At 44.2% G+C, this 14,185-nt stretch overlaps 1 protein-coding gene and 1 pseudogene across 2 annotated transcripts in view; both read left to right on the plus strand.

Annotated features, from left to right (window-relative positions):
- Positions 1-14,185, plus strand: part of PSMC5 (proteasome 26S subunit, ATPase 5) — a 46,048-nt gene that overhangs the window by 12,009 nt on the left and 19,854 nt on the right. For both annotated transcript variants that reach the window (XM_033918571.1, XM_033918572.1), the window contains 4 exons: positions 870-941; positions 1,807-1,876; positions 2,320-2,417; positions 7,654-7,710. In XM_033918571.1, the coding sequence (XP_033774462.1) occupies positions 870-941; positions 1,807-1,876; positions 2,320-2,417; positions 7,654-7,710 (297 nt within the window). The remainder of the gene's footprint in view (positions 1-869; positions 942-1,806; positions 1,877-2,319; positions 2,418-7,653; positions 7,711-14,185) is intronic.
- LOC117347919 lies at positions 12,856-12,974 on the plus strand (annotated as a pseudogene).

A 14,185-nucleotide genomic window follows, 5' to 3' on the forward strand; every position in this document is an offset into this window, starting at 1 on the left:
TGTGTAATATAGGGTTTGATGATTTTTCCCTCTTTTGTATTGTTTTAAAGTATTATGTATTTTGGTGGAATTCTGTATGTCATATATACAAAATGGAACGTACAATAGCAACACAAAAAGGATATTTTGGTAAATTTCAGAAGATATGGGGAGCATTAACAGATTTTGTAATGAATGATAAACTTTTCATATCCCCAAGATAAGAGGGATATTTGAATAGAGGGGAAATATGGGGGGGGGGGGTTATTATTTCATAATATATGAATATATCAATAGTTTTATTGTAATGGTACTTGTATGTAATATTGTGATGGGAGGGATGGGAGGGGAGGATTTTCTATTTAATAAGAATAGTTTAAATATTAGGTTTATTACATAATATTCAAAATATTATAGAATATTAATTTGTAATGAAATGTTATACTTAAAGTGTTATATGAGAGTTAATCAAGTGTGTATTTATAAGTTCATATGAGTTTATCTGCTACACTTGTTGTAATGTGCAAAAATGAATAAAGAATTTAAAACGAAAGTATTATGTATGTGGATGTATTGTAAACCAGTGGTTCCCAGCCCTGTTCTGGGGGGGGGGCCCAGACAGTCGGGTTTTCAAGATATCCCTAATGAATATACATGAGAGAGATTTGCATACCTGTCACTTCCATTATATGCAAATCTCTCATGCATATTCATTAGGGATTATCTTGAAAACCTGACTGGCTGGGCCCCCCCCCCCCCCAAGAACAGGGTTGGGAACCATTTTTGTAACCCACCTAGGAATTAGACGGTATAGACATTTTAAAAATAAATAAATAAATTGTTGGAAGAGAAAAAAAAATAACTGTGCATCTTCTCTCTCTTAACTGCAGATGGATATGGATGAAACCAAAGGTGGCACGGGTCTCCGACAGTATTACCTCTCCAAAATTGAGGACTTGCAGGTGAGTCAACCTTGCCCCTCTTGCTCCCTTTGGTTTGCCCAGTGCCTTGTTGAATGTGATACATAAGAGTGTGGCTGAAGGGAGGAAGAGTGTGGTATAGCAGTATTACATTACATTACATTAGTGACTTATATTCTGCCTGTACCTTGCAGTTCTAAGCGGGTTATAGTATAAGATAGCTGGGCTTTTCCAGGAAGTTACAATTTAGGGGACGCTTACATAGTAGATGCAGGGGGATTACAGTTTAGGGGAGGTTTAATAGAAGAGGCAGGAGAATTGAGGAGGAGAATAGAAGGGAGGAGAATTGAGGAGGTTAAATAGAGTAGAGGAGGCAGAGGGGAGAGGTTGGGGAAGGGAGGAGAAATGAGGAATACTAGTAGGGAAGAAGAGTTTAGGGTTGGTTACTTGTTAGGGTCGGTGGGTAGGTTGTATAGTTTTTTTGAATAGTAGGGTTTTTATTTCTTTTTGGAATGATTTAAAGTCACTTGTAGTTGACAACAAGTTGGAGTATCCCTTACCCTGGTGTAATTATAGAAGTAGCCACGCTCTTGCACCTTTCCATACAGAAGCAAGGCTTCTGTAAGAGTTCTTATGCCTTATGCTCACCTCTTAATCTCGGTGTAGCAGAGATATTTGGCAAAGGAGGTTTGGTGCATTGGTCACTATTTGAAAACATTTCACTTAGCTACCAAGTTGGAAAAAGCCTCGATGAATTTGCTCCACATATATGCATAGTAGCTTTGTGAGGTTTTATATAAAAAATTTTCCTAAGTTCACAAATTGTGTTGTTTAGTTATACTGGTTATCCAAATGTTGTACTAGTCTTTGCTGCTGTTTATCCCTGCCCATCTTTGCCTTCCTGCAGTTGGTGGTTAATGAGAAAAGTCAGAATTTGCGACGTTTGCAAGCACAAAGGAATGAACTGAATGCAAAAGGTAATCTGGGACCTCATTTTCAGGAGAGCAGCTGTCACTGCCTGGAATGCAGTGCATTGGGGAAAGCAGATTGGGTTTTGTTGTCATGAATTTGTACAATGCTTTAGAAGCAGTTTTCAGACTGTCTCCACTGGGACAAAGTTTACAAATACTTTATCCTCTATTGTCCCAGGCATAGAACTTATATTGTGAACCCACTAAGGATAGATAAAGAACCTGTATATAATATGTAAACTGCTTTGGTTATATCATAGAAAGGCAGTATATCAAATTCTTAACCCCCCCTTCCAATGAACGTTTATGTACTCAGCTGACAGATGTGATCTTCCCTTCATGAGTGTCTCTGTTTTTTTAATTATTCACACTTGGATGTGATATGATGTCTGTGTCTCAAAGAATATTTATCTATCCCTGATGAGGTTTTTTTTTGTGTTTGGTATTAGTGCGACTGCTGCGGGAAGAGCTCCAGCTCCTGCAAGAACAGGGCTCCTATGTGGGAGAAGTGGTGAGAGCCATGGATAAGAAGAAAGTGTTGGTCAAGGTGGGGAGCGATTTAATTATTGCTTCCACTTACTGTGGGTAAAAGTGGCAGGACTGGGATGGAAGAGGGAAAAATACCTGTGGTGGTTCATTTTTTTTCAGATCAAAGTGCATACCTTATGCCAGTTCTCATTCTCAAAAGAAAATGTCATTGAGAATTAGATTCCACTGGTACAGGGACAAGCAAGTCCCATGGTGAGTTTTCAGAATTTGCACTGTAAGAAAGGAAGCTAGCTATGGTCAGTCGTTCCTACAGATCTACAGCGTATGTTTGAAAGGATGACTGGAAAACTTGCAGATGAACTGCTCCCAGCTGCCAGGATGAAAAAACCCACCTTGCTTAATTCATTAAAATGCCCTTTTAAATCTCACTTCAAAATACAGTGGTACCTCGGTTTACGAGTGCACCGGTTTGCGAGACGAGCAAAATATTTACAAACTTGGTGCCTCGTAAACCGAGATTGCCTCGCTGTACGAGCGCGCCCCCCCCCCCCCGTGAACTGGCACCCCCCCCCCCGCCACATGCTCAAGGCCCTGGCACAGGACATGCTGATGCTGATGCCGATGCGGAGGCTACACTGGAAGTAAGAAGAGGGTTTGGGTGGGTTGGGGGATCTCAGGTCGCGGTGGGGGGGTGCCCGATGGCGGCGGGGGGGTGCCGGTTCGCGAGGGGGGCCTTCAGGGGGAACAATGCCGGTTCTCGTAGGGGGGGGAGCAGCGCTGCTGGCCTCAGGGGGGGAAGGTGCTTTTGTCCACATCAAGCACATTTGATTTGGTAGATCATAACCTTCTTTTAAGTATGCTAAGTGAGATTGGAATAGATGAGAGAGAATTGACTTGGACTGAGGGATTTCTACATGCAAGGAATCATAGAGTCAAGATGTCTGGTTTGTTATTAAAAGCATGGAGTGGAGTAATGCACGGATTATTGATTTTACTCCTTTTAACATAACTTTAGGTTCTACATTAGATGATATAGGTGTAAATTCCTTAGCGCCAGCGGCAGATGAATCTAGAAACAAGTGTGCTGTGTCCATCTACCTGCAGGTGGAGATAGTATTGAGTTGAACTTAGCCTTATTGGATGTACAGCCTCCTGGTCAACCAGTATATTATCTCCAGCAGGAAGATTGATGTTTTTCTCACAGCTCCTGGTCTCTGCTTGTTAGCTGCTGTCCAGCATGCTTTAGGGGTTACACTTGGTCTCCCCAGGTCCTTTCCCCACCCTTCCATTAAGGCTTCTGTGCATTTCTCTTTTCCCGAGAGCTGATTTAAAAAAAAAAAAAAAAAAGGCACAGATTCAGCTAAGAGCTTTCCTGGCTACTTACTCTGGCATGAAGAATGTCCCTGTTGCTCCCAGAGGATTATTTCCCAGCTCCTTCAGTTTGTCCATTTTTGGGAGTGTCTCTCTTAACATTTTTTTTAAATTACTATTGGGAACGCAGTGGCGTTAGCTGTACAACATTTGTTGGCTGAGGGAGCTAACAGGTGTGCAAAGCATTGATCACCGTTGGGTCTGTGTTCGGTTGCAGCGCCAACTCCTCTACTGAAGAAAGCACATTGTCGGGAAATGCCTCGCTGTTTTCCCATGCAGTGGAGCGGCGGCCGCATTTTTCACAGTCTCCCGTGGCCATCTTGAATTGGCAAGCTGCGGTCCCACAGGTCGTGAGCAGTCAGTTGTGGGGTCAGGTTCTGCACGGTCAGCTGCAGTGGCGGCAGGTGAATCTGCCAGGAACCAGATGGAGGGGATTGGGCAGTTATTTATATCCTTCTTAATCGTAGCCCTTTTCTCTGGAGTGTCTCTTGCTGCTCCACTGGGTTCGCAGGAAATGTGGAATTCTTAGCAGATGCTAATTTGCCCATTTCTAGGGTTACAAAGAAACTGACGGCAGAAAAGGGCCACGGCCCATCTAGTCTGCCCATACCAATGTCCACCCACTCCCTCCGTGAAGAGATCCCACGTGCCAATCCCATTTTTTCTTAAAATCTGGCACGCTGCTGGCCTCAATTACCTCTAGTGGAAGACTGTTCCAGCGATCAACCACTCTTTCGGTGAAGAAATATTTTCTGGTGTCACCATGAAATTTCCCACCCCTGAGTTTCAACAGATGCCCTCTTGTTGCTGTGGGACCTTTAAGAAAAAAGATATCTTCCTCCACCTCGATACGGCCCGTGACATATTTGAACATCTCGATCATGTCTCCCCTCTCTCTGCATTCCTCGAGTAAGTAGAGCTGCAACTTATCCAGCCGTTCCTCATACGGTATCCCCTGCTATTTTCAGCAAGAGGGAATTACAGTTATGCGAAAGTGGTGGCACTCTGTGTTAAGAGTTAGGCTCGTTGTCCTCTCTCTCCCTGTCTCTTTCTAGCGCAGAGAGGGCTGTTTCGTCCTCTGGCATATTCGCTGTTAATCTAGAGGAAAGTGTAATGCCATATGCTGAATCAGATAATCCTTCAGCAGTCTGGATATTCTATAGAGAGGGACTGTCTGTGTCTATTTCAAAGGAGCTACAGGCTCTTTATATTTCTGCCCCGGATGCACGAGAGCTGAACTCCAGGGCAGATGTCTAGATATTTTGAGTTTGTTTTACTGCCTTTGGCTGGTGCTGTGGAACTATTTTGTCCTGCGGGGGGCTTATAGCTTGCATCACAGAGACCCACTTGCATACCATCTGCAGGGGCTACCTGTGGTGTCTGTCTCCTGTGACATTTACTTATAAAGTCTTTCTATAATAGTGTACCTTCCTCCTATCAACATCTTTTCGCTACATAGGCTGTCATCTTTTAGGTTACATGATGGCTTCATTCCTTATGCTGTGCAAGGACAGAAAGCCTGAGGGAGTAGTCTAATAGTACCCAGGGTCAAGTCCCACTTCAGCTCTTTAATTTCTCTTAGGCTAGCTAGAAACCTCTACTTCTGGTGGGTATAGTGGCTGTTATCTTTTTAAGCTCCATAGTGTGCTAATATAAGTTTGGCTGGTGGGCTCATCGTTATATTCAGTGCTGGCATAGCATCCTTCTAGGTGGAATGGTGGCTATAGCATTATAGGATGCTTAGGGATAGCATTCTTCATAGCAGTAACATGCTTAGCCTACATGCTGGCAGGCAATATCATTAGACACTACATGGTATAGTGTTCTTTTATAGTCTATGCTGGTAGTAGCCATGGATGCCACATAGTGGCAACACCATTATAAACAGTAAATTGTAGCCTATTGGCAGCCTCCTTTTGGCACTCCAGTGGCAGCCTTTCTTTTGTGTTGCTAGTGATAGGGCTGGAGTAGCCTCTTGGTTGGTGGAGTAGCCTGAGAACAAGGGGAACTGAGTTGATTCCCAATGTAGCTCCTTGTGACTCTGCACAAGTTGCTTAACTCTCAAGTGTCTCAGCTATAAATCATGTGGATTGTAATCTGAGAAGGGCGATATATTAAATCCTATCCCCTTTACCTTGCGTTGCTAGTAGCAGCCTCTTTAAATTTAGACGTCGCCTGTATTTAGGGCTCCTTACTCCAGAGCGGTGGCGACTTCCTGGGCGGAGACTGCATGATTTTCATTTCATGAAGTTTGTAGAACGATGACTTGGTCTGCATTGCATATGTTCTCCAGACATTATAGACTGGATATGGCAGCTTGTTCTGGCTCTTCCTTTGGGGCTTTAGATACTGGCGGGGGCAATGGAGGCTTCCCTCCCTTCTTAAGGAGTGCTTTTGTTACATCTCATTTGTCTCTGGCGCTAAAAGAAAACAACATGTCTCGCCTGATAATTTTTATTCCTTTAGGCGCAGCAGATGAATCCAGGGTCCCTCCCTGCCTGAGATTTTTGGGGTTATGTATAGGTTTTCGGATGCCTTTATTGGTCAGTATTCATAGTTAGGTTTACGATAAGTGATTCTATGATCAAGAATCAATTGTGTGGGTAAGGAGTTTACTGAGACCATTTTCTTGATGCTTTGCAAAGAGCGATACTAGTTGACCAGGAGGCTGTACATCCAATAAGGCTGAGTTCAACTCGGTACTCTCTATCTCCACCTTCTGGTAGATGGCCACAACCCTCTTGTCTCTGGATTCATTAGCTGCGCCTAAAGGAAAGAAAATTATCAGGTGAGATATAGCTTTTCCATCTTTTTATATGCTGATGATATCATGCTGTTGGTGCCCTGATATACTGGACAAAATTAGATTCTGTTTAGACACAAAAGAACATTTGGTTCTGTCCATTTACATTTGGTTCTGTCCATTTATTAAAACTAAACAGAGATTTGGCTCTGGATGCTAGTTTCTTTAAGTTTCTGTTTAAATGTTTCATTACATTGTCTAATATATATTTTGACTGGTTCTCTGTGATTGATGATTTTCCTTTTGTATGTTATTGGATTTCCTTTTCTCTTCCTTGACGTAGACTTTGTATTTCTTCTTTAATGGATGCTTATTTTACTTGTTTGTAAAGGAAATTTTTTTTAAAAAAATAAAGAGAAAACTAAGTTCTTGTATTATGCCATCCTAATGACTTTCTGGATTGTTCAGAATTCAAAATTGATGATAATGTTGGGGCTCATTAGAGACAATATTTTATCCATGGAAGACTTAAGACGCATCTGAAAAATATTTTGAACTTGAACAATTCAGACTTATGTTGCAATAATCTAGTTGGGATAATAGCAATGATTGGATCATATTACATATGAATTGCTGTAAAAAGTTGCTTAAGAAATTGCAGACCATACAAAATATAGCCATTTTGTTGATATACTCACTTAAACCATGTGATAGAATAACTCTTTATATCGTAAGATTACACTGGTTACCAGTATAGGCTAGATCTATCTTTAATGTATTAAAGATATATGTGTGTAGCAATTTTTTCAAATAATGCATGGCACAAGCCCCATTATATCTAATGGAGCAAATGGCATTTCCAACTTTGCTGTCAAAGAAAAACTGCACAACAAATGCTCATCGGTTTTCCAGATCCCAAGGGGGTTAAATATAGATCAAATTGGGTGCAAAAGCTTGAAATTCTCTTCCACAAAAGATAAGTTTTATTAGATTATAAACAATTTAGAAAGTCATTTAGAATCATTTTCAGAAATAGTTATTAGCATAGGCTTAGAAATTTCTAATGACTTGTATTGCCCAGGTATACCTGACTCCATTTTTTATTAACCACTCTGAGCTGTAAAAAATATGTGTGGTATGAGTTTTTATATCATGTAATAATTGCTTTCATTTTATCTAGGTTCACCCTGAGGGAAAATTTGTGGTTGACGTTGATAAAAATATTGACATTAATGATGTAAGTAATATTATACTCTTTATATAGTTTTAGATTCTAGGGAGGTATGTTTTATCAGGTGACTTATTTGTATCTGTTTTGTGTTAAAATATATTTTCAGTTAAGTTTTATTTTGTTATGTCAATTTCTTCTTGTATTTATCTACTAAAGCTCTGTGATGAGGACATTTCAGTACATCTAAGTTGGCCTCACCAGGATCCTCATTGTGTCAGTCTGTCCTCAAACTCTGGGCAGACTAAAAGGTGTTGCATGATCTGCCTTTTGACACACTTTCAGGTCTGGTAGAGATCTTCATTGTGCCATTTTGGCCCTTGACCAACTGACTGGGTATGGAGGCAATGCACAGCCTTCCTAAGCGTTTGTTTTTTTCTGACAAGTGGTGAAATGCATTTTTTGTTTTTATATCTTTAAGTGAACTGAACAAGTGATAGTGGAATGAACTAAATGAATTCTCATTCATACTGTTCATTTTTGGCAGCAATACTGGTAATGGAGCAGAATTGGCAGAGCTACTTGGGGGGAGGGGATAAAAAATACTTTAAATCATCTTGAAACTTTTGAGAAGCAACCAAACACACACGTCTCTGCCTCATGTCTCCCATATCCATGGCTGATGTCAGCAGATGAGAAGGAAGTTGAAATGGAGGACCAGCAAAACCTCATTTTTTTTTCTCTCTGAATTGAAAAGAGATGATTGCAAATTGCTGCTTTGTAAATTTACGCAGGCCGTTCAAAAAGTATCAGACCTTTATTCATAAAAAATACTCGTATTCAGATACAACAATCTTATACTAATCTCCTTCAAAGTAGTCCCCTTGGGCTGCCACACACTTCTTCCAACGGTTCTGCCACTGTCGGAAGCAGTGCTGGAACGCCTCTTTTGAGATTGCTCGCAACTGGTCCATCGCATTCTGCATGATGTCTTCTCTTGACTGAAATCTGGTCCCTTTCAGAAGCATTTTCAGCTTGGGGAAAAGCCAGAAGTCACATGTCGGGAGAGTAGGGAGAATGAGGACTCGCAGGTGTGTTGTATTTGGCCTGGAAACTCCGTATCAAATGTGAAGAATGGGCAGGGCATTATCGTGATGGAGCTGCCAATTGCCTGCTGCCCATTGGTCCGGCCGTTTGCGTCTTACAGCGTTACGAAGGCACCGCAGAACCTCTTGGTAGTACCTCTTGGTGATGGTTACATAGATTACATAGAGTATGACGGCAGAAAAGGGCCGATGGCCCAACAAGTCTGCCCACTCAAAGATCCCTCCCCCCTAAGCATTTCCCCAGAGTGAACCCACATGTTTATCCCATCGTCTCTTGAAGTGGAGCACGTTGCTGGCTTCGACTACCTGATGTGGAAGACCATTCCAACGATCAACCACCCTTTCGGTGAAGAAGTACTTCCTGTTGTCACCATGAAGTCTCCCACCCTTGAGTTTCAGTGGATGCCCTCTTGTTGCCATGAGACCTGTAAGGAAAAAGATACCTTCCTTAGCAAAGCAGCAGATGAATCCAGAGACCAATGGGATAGCTCACTTCTACCAGCAGGTGGAGATAGAGAAACTGATTAACAGGTGTACTTATTTGCTGGCACTCCTCCTGTCTCATCAGTATTCTCTATCTCCAAGCAGGTGGAAGTCGCTATTCAACTAGCTCCTGGATTCTGGCTGTGGCTGGAACTTTATTACCTCCTGTTGAGATTTTCTCTTCAGTGAGACTGCCATTCTGTTTCTCCTGTTGAGTTTTTTCTCTTCAGTGAGACAGGGGTGTCCGGCTAATCGGTGCCGACTTTAGAGGTTACACTTGGGCCCCCCCTTGTCCCTGCCTCACCCTCCCTCCAATGATAGAGGGTCTGCCCTGGTCCCTATTTTTCTTCTTTCCCATTTAAAAAAAAAAAAAAAAGGGGGCCTACACAGCTGACTTTTTTGCCCTGCTCGTGCTGGGCAGCAGGTGTTGCCGGCGTCTACCGGCACTATCCAGTAGATTGTGAGTATGTGTTTTATTCTACTGGTCTCTGAGCTTTGTGGTTGTGTGAGAGCTGTGGGTTTTTGACTATGGCAGTTTTGTTTTCTGGTGGAATATGTTTTGGTATGAGCTTGCTTCAGTGAGGTAGGTGGCCTCTGTATTCCTGCGCATAACTAAGGAGCGCTTCTTTTTCTTACCCTAGCGCTTGTGCTGTGGGGTTGGTAATTTCTGGGACATTGTTTCTTGATACTGCCACGACCCGTGGGTAAATGTGTGGCTCTCGATATGGCCGCAAATTGTGAGGGCGGCTCCGGGTGTGTTATACATTATCTGAACTGGAGCTGAATCGTTCTATAGCGCGGGTGGTGCGAGCTTGTGCTCCCCTACTGTTGGGAGCCATGCGCCTTTTCCCCTTTCCTCCCCGAGGTGTGTTTTGCATTTTTTATATGCTTCGGTTATGGGCTCCGAGCCGGTGTGAGCGGCAATGTTCTAGGAGCCGGCCTATTTTGGCGCGAAACAGTCCGAGTTTGGGTCGCCAGCACTGCAATACTCGGGGAGTTATTCTGGGTGGCTGCCTTTCTCAGCGCGGGCCTCGCCGTCTGCTTTGCGGAGCGGTGTGCTGCGGTTTTGGCTATGAGCTCCCGGTCTGTTTTGTACAGCGCTGTTGGGGGAGCCAGCCGGTTTTGATTCTGGCAGGAAAGTGCCCGCGCTTGGGCCCCCAGCGCCGCGAGGTTCATTGACTCATGTCCTACAGCTAACTTAAGCGTGTACCGCGGCTTATTTTTGTTTGAAATCAGCTGTGCCCCGTATTGCAGTGCTCCATTTGCTGTGGTGTTGTCCACATGCTTCTCTTAACAAGAAAAAAAAAAAAAAAAAGAAGAGGTTGTTATTGGGGGCTGTCCATTTATATACCTAGGCACTTCCACATTAAGTTTCTGCCCTGAGTTTGGCTGCCTACGCTTGGTTTTGCTGCCTTATGGGTTAGCGAACAGCAAGGTGGAGTAGGTGTCAAGGGCGTGCCAGTGTATCATTCGTATGGTTCATTTCTTCACTCGGGGTTCCGATAACGTGCGGTGATGTTGGAGGTTTCCTTAGGCCTTCTGCCTGGGTGCTGCGTCCGCCTGCTTGGGCTCTTGACTTGTTTCTGCGGGGTAGTTGCAGGAATTCCGAGTGGAGGGTCTCTCTTGAGGCCTGATGGTTCTTTTCTTCTTGCTGTGGGCCAGCTTGTCTGTGAAAACCTGGTGGCGCAAGGGTTGTGTGCTGGGTTAGTAACAAGGAGCTGAGGTTCAAGCCCCAGCTAAGGAGTAGAGCTGATATGGCTCCAAAAGAAGAGGCGAAGGTTCAAGTCTATTTAAAAAAAATAAATAAATAAATAAAAAAGCTAGACGGCCTTCCGCTCTAGAAGCATGGTCTAGTGGCGGCTGATCCCTAAGGGCAAGATCCTCTGCTTGCGAGGTCGTAGGGTAGCTGGTACTGTATGCCCAATGAATTCTCCCCTTATGCTCTCTTTTGGAGTGGAAACCTGGTCTGTTTTCGGCCAGGTACAGCTCGTTTCTCTGGAGAGGCGTATGCTGCTTCTGGATTACGCCTGGTGCGCCTTGTCTTTCCTTTGCTTGCGTAAAGCTCAGGCAGGTTGCTGAATGTCCTCATGCTCCCCTTCACATCACAAGACGGTGTTCTTTTTCCAGGTTGACAGTTTTCTCATGAAGGAGTAGTCGCTTTACTGTCAGGTCAGGGAGCTGTGAACTTTTTTCAGGATGCTTGCACCTTTGCATCCTCCTTACGTTTCCAGAGTCTCTCTGTTTTGCGTTTCTCTTTGAAGTGTGGCTGGTCCTCGGGACAGTTCTTGTAGTTCTTAGGGTACCACTTATTAGTGGGTGGCCAAGATGGGGGCTTTGGGCAGGCTGGATTCCATTCGGCTGCATTAGTTTCTCAGGGTTACCCATTTCTGCAGTCAACCTGGGAAGATATTTACATTTTCTCTATGGACTCTGAGTCTGCACTAGGTTGGCCTGCCTCTCTCGGAGCAGCGCTTTCGGTTTGGGGCACATTCCATTTCACCTACCCAAGGGTTCGGTGGCACTGCCAGGCGATTTGTCTGATTTATGCTTGACTGCCTGCTTGATTCGGACGACTTCCAGTCGGGTCTTTTGACTGACACGAAGCGGGTGGTTTCTTTTCCTCAATTCTTTACATGCGCATCTTCATATTTGCAGTGCTCTTTTTTCCTATACTAGTTATAGGTATATTGGGTTGAGGCGGTTATTCTTATAGGAGAGACTTGTAATTCTTTCCAGAGCCTTGAGTGTGGAGTCTCGATCTCAGATTGGCGTTCTTCGCTTACCATGGCTAAGAGTATGGGATTCTGTTCAGGTTCTAGCATCCATATTGCTGACCCCTCTGGGAACCTCGGCTTGCTTTCCCTTCTAACGCTCAGCAGCCGCTTTTATTCCAGTGGTTCTCGGTATCTCTGGCCTCCTATTAGTTGCTAGGCTTCTCCTGCATAGCTTTGTATGATTTAGGGGCTCAGAAAGATTGTCTTTCCAGGGCATGCCTCGGTCTTTCCTGGACTAGCTTATGACCACCGACTATTCCGGACTGTCGGGTTGGGGGGGCTCGGTGGCTTCCATCCTCAGCTTCAGGAGTCTGGGCTTCAGAGGCGACTAAGTTCTGGTTCCTTCTTCTACTCTTGAGCATGGTCAGGCTTCCTTTCTGGAGCTTCAGACCATTCTTCCGGAATGCCGCTGAGGGCCCTTTCAGTCAGTATTATGATGGGGGTGTTTCTCTGCAGCTTGGGCAGTAGGTGATGTACTCAGTTGCCAGGTACAGTGGTTGTTCTACTTCGATGGGTGGACCCTCATCTTTCTATTCGGTTGACCGATCATTTTTCAGGTCAGGAAAAGAGTTTGGTTAGTCTTTCTCTCTGCGAAATCTAAGCATAGCTCATTTATTGGATGTTACTGTGTACAGCACTGCGTACGCTCTAGAAGTGTAGACGTTAGTTATAGTGATATCTTCTACATCCTGGTTATTGGGAATTTTGGCTCAGGTGTTCCACTTTTCTTGTGGTGGAAATAAGATCTCCTGGAACTTGACCTCATGGCCTCGTCTCACAATTCCATGCTTCCTAGCTTCTTAGGCGGGCACAGGAAGTGGGAGTTAAAGGGGGTAACAGTGTGGCTTCTTTCTTACAGCCATACCACCCTGAATGTGCCCAATCCCATCTGATCTCAGAAGCCAACCAGGATAGGGCCTGTTTAGTACCTGGATGGGTGACCACCTGGGAATACCAGGTGCTGTAGGCTTGAAAAAAAAAAAAAAAAAATCCTCTGGTTTCTCTTTTTCACTGTTTTCCCCTGGCTGATGATAGCTTGGATTTGCCATCTCAAGCTCGCTTTAGGGGCACAGTATTGGTACAATCTCTGGCTTGGCTGCGCCATCCTTGCTATGTGGATCTGTTGAGCCTTTCGACAGCCGGACTAAGAAGTTTCCTTTTATCTCCGACTTTGCTCTCCTTGATTGAGATCAACATGGATATTCATACTACTTTGGTATTACGACCTAGCTTTTGAGCAGTCTTGACTGGTGTGTGACGGTAATGCGAAGCAGGTTGTTTCTTCTCTTATCCAGGCGCTACAGACGTCTTCTTCTGTGGCTTCTGCTTCCTTTTGGAGGTGTTTCCTTTCTTGAATACTTCTCAACAGTTGCACCCTTCCTGAGTTCCTTTTTAGCACAGGTATATTGCCGATGGCATAGCGTTCAATTCCCTTCAGCTTCAATTACCATTCTTGGCTTGTTACAGGAACTAGGTATATGGCCCTTCGCTGACTTCTCAGCTTCCTGTAGTTCAGTTCCTAAAGAGAAGGCGGTATATTCATGCACCTCTTAGAAAGCCCGGTTTGGTGTAATTCATTCACGTACTTCTTCTAAGTTACCGATGGCTTCATTTTAGCCTTGTCCTTTGGGGCTCTAAAGAGCTGTGCGGTTGTCCATGGGATTCCTTGTGGTCATGGCTTCAGCTTTGCAGTTGCGATGTTGCAGGCCTTGTTCAACGGGGATTCCTATTCCTTATTTCCGTCATATGGGGTGTCAGTTCGGATGGTACCACTATTTCTTTCTAGGGGGGTGTCATCCTTTCTTTTACATCATGCTCGCTTTTCCTTCCTTCTTCCTGGAAGGAGATAGTGGAAGCAGTACTTTTATTCACTGCATTTTTTGAAACGTATGTAGCGTTCTCCGCGAGATCGGTTTCTAACAACTGTTAGTGGTTTATATCTCCTTTTTGGGATTCTTCAAGGAACACCTCAGGCGTATGGCGGCATCCGATGCCTACCTCGCTCAATGGTCCAGGAGGACATTCTTTATACTTGCCTGCTGGCAGGGGAGCGGGTGGCGATTGAACTTCATGACCATTCCGCTGGAGCGATGGCTGCTTCTTGGGCTCGGCCCAGAGGGGTTTTGCCTTGGAGGAGATTTGTCTCACGGCTAACTGGTCTTCCGAGAGTACCTTCTCTCC

This window comes from Geotrypetes seraphini, chromosome 13, assembly GCF_902459505.1.
Source record: "Geotrypetes seraphini chromosome 13, aGeoSer1.1, whole genome shotgun sequence".
Taxonomy (NCBI): Eukaryota; Metazoa; Chordata; class Amphibia; order Gymnophiona; family Dermophiidae; genus Geotrypetes; species Geotrypetes seraphini.